The 4,546-nt window shown below is 26.9% G+C and overlaps 1 protein-coding gene across 1 annotated transcript; it reads left to right on the top strand.

Annotated features, from left to right (window-relative positions):
* Positions 1-290: 290 nt before the first annotated feature.
* On the top strand, positions 291-3,913 carry Phum_PHUM126760 (protein disulfide isomerase, putative; the record flags this gene model as incomplete). The annotated part of the gene is made up of 10 exons (XM_002424278.1): positions 291-354; positions 634-805; positions 892-1,354; positions 1,429-1,567; positions 2,142-2,277; positions 2,442-2,591; positions 2,814-3,051; positions 3,145-3,300; positions 3,387-3,707; positions 3,788-3,913. The coding sequence occupies 10 exons, from the start codon at positions 291-293 to the stop codon at positions 3,911-3,913; spliced, it is 1,965 nt and encodes a 654-aa protein (XP_002424323.1).
* Positions 3,914-4,546: the final 633 nt, after the last annotated feature.

The following is a 4,546-nucleotide window of genomic DNA, read 5'->3' on the forward strand; positions in this document are numbered from 1 at the left end:
TGATATGAAATAATCCAAGAAATGTATTCAATATAAAATTTAAAAATAATTTATTTAATATCCCTTACCATAATTCAAATGGTATTCATAGAGCAATTTTTTTGAATTTTTCTTTTCTATCATCATTATTATCATTAATACAACATTTAAAAAATATGTAACATGTTAAATTATATCATTTAAATAATTGAAAAAAAAAAAAAAATTTCAAATTTTTCACTGCATTAAAAAAAATTTTATTTTGAAATTGATAAAAAAGGAAAAGAAGAATGTTTTTAATATTATTAAAAATGGCGGTTATAAATGTCGGGGAAGCAGAAAATTTATTTTGCGTAATGGCTGCCTTTATGAAATGTAAACGTATAATCGACTTAAATAATATATTAAAAAGTGAAATAAAAAATGTATATCATAAATCTTTATTATTTAGTACTCAATATAAAATTTCGAATGACTCTGAAGAGCACTTATTTAAAAAAAAGTTTAAAAAATCTGATGTTGTTAATTATATAATTGATAATGTCGTTGAAAAAACAGGTTAAAAAAAAAAAAAAAAAAAAACCAAAAAAACTGTGAAGTATTTTATAATTACTTTTATTTATACGATTAAAATACGTTGTATTTGTATTGTAGATAATTTTATAGTTACAAGTAAACCTTATGGAATTGGAAAAAAAAAACCAGTAAAATTTCAAGAGCATTATATTCCTCAAACCCACAATGATATTTTCTTGGAAGAGATTTTACCGGACGTTGCAGATAGGTTAGGTTATGAATCTCTTTTTCCAGTGAAAATTCCTGAAAGGTAGGTACATCATCTTGTAAAAACAACATTTTAAAAAATTATCAAATGATTTACTTTAAGAAGAATTTTCTTTTTTTTTCATTTAGATTTTCGTCTGGAGTTATGATTTTGGCCACTAATGAAGAAGGAATTAAAATTGTAAAAGAGGGTTTAAAAACTGCTAAAAACAAACATTTTTTAACAAATTCTTACTTAGTTATTACTGTTGGACATCCAAAATATGAAAAACTGGAAACAAAATTCGGTATGAAATGTAAAATGTCCAACAACGACAAGCATTCAATGGTTCTTGATGAATGGTCTACTAAAAGTGTTAAATTAAAAAGAGTCAAAGTTATCAGGTGGAAACATGAAGTTTTATCTACATCAGATTTAGTTAGTTTACTTAAAATTGATATATCAAGTTCATATAGTGACTGTTTAAGACTTTTTCTCGCCACTAAATGTTTTTCTCCAGTACTCGGTGACCAAATTTATAGTAATAGAATATTAAGCTTATTCGGAGTACCATTGGTTTTAAATCCGGAACACTCGTTGAAAACTCCAGAGGTACTTTAATTAATTTATAAACTTCATACTTTTAAATTTTTCTTCATGATTAAAAAGTATTCTTTTTTTTTTAGGAATTCAATCCAGAGTTGCTAAAGCTTCTTCAAATTCATGAAAATGAATTAAAAATAGTTCCTGCACATGTTCATTTGAAATCTGTATTATTAACTATTAAGAAAAATGATTTAAATTTTGAAGTACCTCTACCTGAAAGTTTTATGTGGACATGCAAGCAATTGAATTTAAAGTTTTAAATGATAAAAATATTAAAATTATTTATATATATGTGTGTATATTTTTATTTTCGATAGTTTAAATCCTTTTTTATCCTATTTTAAATTAACTTTATTAAGTTTCATTGTTATACTTAATATTCTTAAGATTTTTTAGAGCGTTTCTAATTTTCACTTATTTTTTACTTTTTGTAATTAAAAAACGAAGAGTTATCACGGTACTGAAATTATTAATATTTTTAATTTGCATTAATTTTATTTTCCAAAGTCATAAATTAATTACTTTTAATGATGATTAAATAAAGTCTTAATTCAAATATGGTCACAAATGCCTGAGCATAGAAGAAATAAACCGATTCCGTTTGATAAACAAACGACGTGGGAGAAACAAAGTTTTTTTAAGTTGGCAAAACTGTAGCGTGAGTTTCTTGTTTCTAATGAAACTTGCTGCCAAAAATGAGGAACAAATTTTTTTTAAGTTGGCAAAACTGTAGCGTGAGTTTCTTGTTCTTAATGAAACTTGCTGCCAGAAATGAGGAACAAATTTTTTTTAGCTTTATTTTGCTCTCTTGCGTGTAATATTAATTATATCACTGCCGAAAATAATGAAAAAGTTGTTCATTACACAGTGGATACATTTCCAAAAAAAATTTTTAAAAATAATCACTTTATAATGTTTTACGCACCATGGTAAGATTTTGGTTTTCAATTATTTTTTTTTTTCTTTTCATTTTTTGTTTTTTCGTTTTTTTTTGTTTTCTTATTTTGTTTTATTAACATAAAATAATTTATTGTTATTTATTGTGATTGCAAAAAATATATTTTTAATATTTAAATGGCGTTGTCTTTAACAGGTGCGGACATTGTAAAAGATTGCATCCAACGTGGGAGCAATTGGCTGATATGTTAAACGATGATCCGGAAAATCAAGTCATTATTGGAAAAGTTGATTGTACTGTTGATAGTGATTTATGTTCAGAAAATGATGTAACAGGCTATCCGACGTAAGTATTTATTTCTAATATCAATTAATTTTATGACGAGAAAATATAAATCCATTAATCATTTCATTTGTCAAATTAAAAAAAAAAAAATTTTTGAATCTTTATTGCAATAGTTTATATCTTGTAACACCAAATATTTATTTGTCTGATTAAGAATTATGATTGAATATTTTATTTGAAGGTTGGAATGTATAATTAATTTGAACAAACATTTTGTTTCAGACTAAAATTTTTCAAAATGGGAAACACAGAATCGATTACATTTAGAGGTACCAGAGATCTTCCTTCTTTGACATCGTTTCTCAACGAGCACTTGGGTAAAATTTTTGAAGATAAAATCAATGCTGGTCCAACAAGCACAGATGGGTTAACTGAACTAACAGACTCCAGTTTTAACGATTTCATTCAAAAAGGGAAATTTTTTGTTAAATTTTATGCTCCATGGTGTGGCCACTGTCAGGTATTTTACAATATTTCATTTTAAGTGACTTAAGTTTAGGTGACAAAAAAGAATTTGATTGTTAATTTAATCATTTGTTTAAATTTTTATTAGAGATTAGCTCCGACTTGGGAAGAGTTGGCCAAATCATTCAAAGATGATTCAAATGTTGAAATAGCAAAACTCGATTGTACAATTCACAGAACCGTTTGTAACGATTTGGAAATTAAAGGCTATCCAACGTTACTGTGGATCGAAGATGGAAATGTGGTGAGTATCTGCTTTAAAACATTTATTTTCTTTATATTTTTTTCTTCGATTACAATCACATTACAATTAATCTTTTATTTTTAAAGGTTGAAAAATATCAAGGATTGAGATCGGAATCAGATTTGAAATCATATGTAAAAAAAAAATTAGGATTGAAAGAAGATAAAACGGATGAGGATTCAGGGGGTTCGAGTGGAATGATCACATTAAATTCTGAAACTTTTCAATCTGGCATATCGGAAGGTTTATCATTTGTTAAATTTTTTGCTCCCTGGTGCGGTCATTGTAAAAGATTGGCTCCAATATGGAATGAATTGTATAAGAAAACTATGGGAAAACCAAATGTTAAACTTCTCAAAGTTGATTGCACTCTTGACAACAGTAAAGAATTATGCAACGAACAAGAAGTGAGTGTTTGAACTTGTGGAATTTATTCCTACCAACTTGATAAAAAAATTTTAAAAAACTAACGAATAATATTTTCCAGGTTGAGGGATTCCCCACATTGTACTTATACAAACATGGAGAAAAAATATCAGAATACAACGGTCCGACTAATTTAGAAGACATGTACGAATTTTTATCTCAGCATTTCATTCACGACGAATTGTGAAATGTTTTCTTGAGGAAAAAACAAAAAAAGGTAAGTTTATAGAATAAAATTATAAATAAATCTTCTTTTCATTCTGTCTTTCATTTTATTTTTAAAAAAAATATCTTTTTTTCGTTCGTTCGGGCCTTAATCTATTCGAAAATAACAATTTTTTTTTTTTTTTTGCAAGAAACATACAAACAAACAAACAGACAGACAGACAGACAGACGACAAACGAGTAAAACTTATTATATTTGCGGCGATATTTTACACAACCCTGAGTGCTTCTTCTTTTCTCTCTCTCTTGACATTAAACTAAACTTATTGCTTTTTTTTCCATAATTAATAATGTTATTGATAAATAGCCGTGCATGTTAAATCTAAATGTTCGGGATCCGGTCATCTAACTCTTCCGGACGGCGACCTAAGATGAGATCTTATATATCCGGTTCTATAATCGATGACGTCACGTCGAACGGGTGGCGGATTCCTATTACGTCTACTCCATCTGAGAGAGATAAAAAAAAAAAAAAAAAAGAAAATTAATTAATTTTTAATTTCTCTCCTTATTTCTTTCATTCTACTGTCTGTCTGTCTTCTATTATAATAGGTAAAAAGAAAAAAAAAAAAAACTAAAAAGATTGAGAGTGTCG

Source organism: Pediculus humanus, genomic scaffold, assembly GCF_000006295.1.
Source record: "Pediculus humanus corporis 1103172107475 genomic scaffold, whole genome shotgun sequence".
Lineage (NCBI taxonomy): Eukaryota > Metazoa > Arthropoda > Insecta > Psocodea > Pediculidae > Pediculus > Pediculus humanus.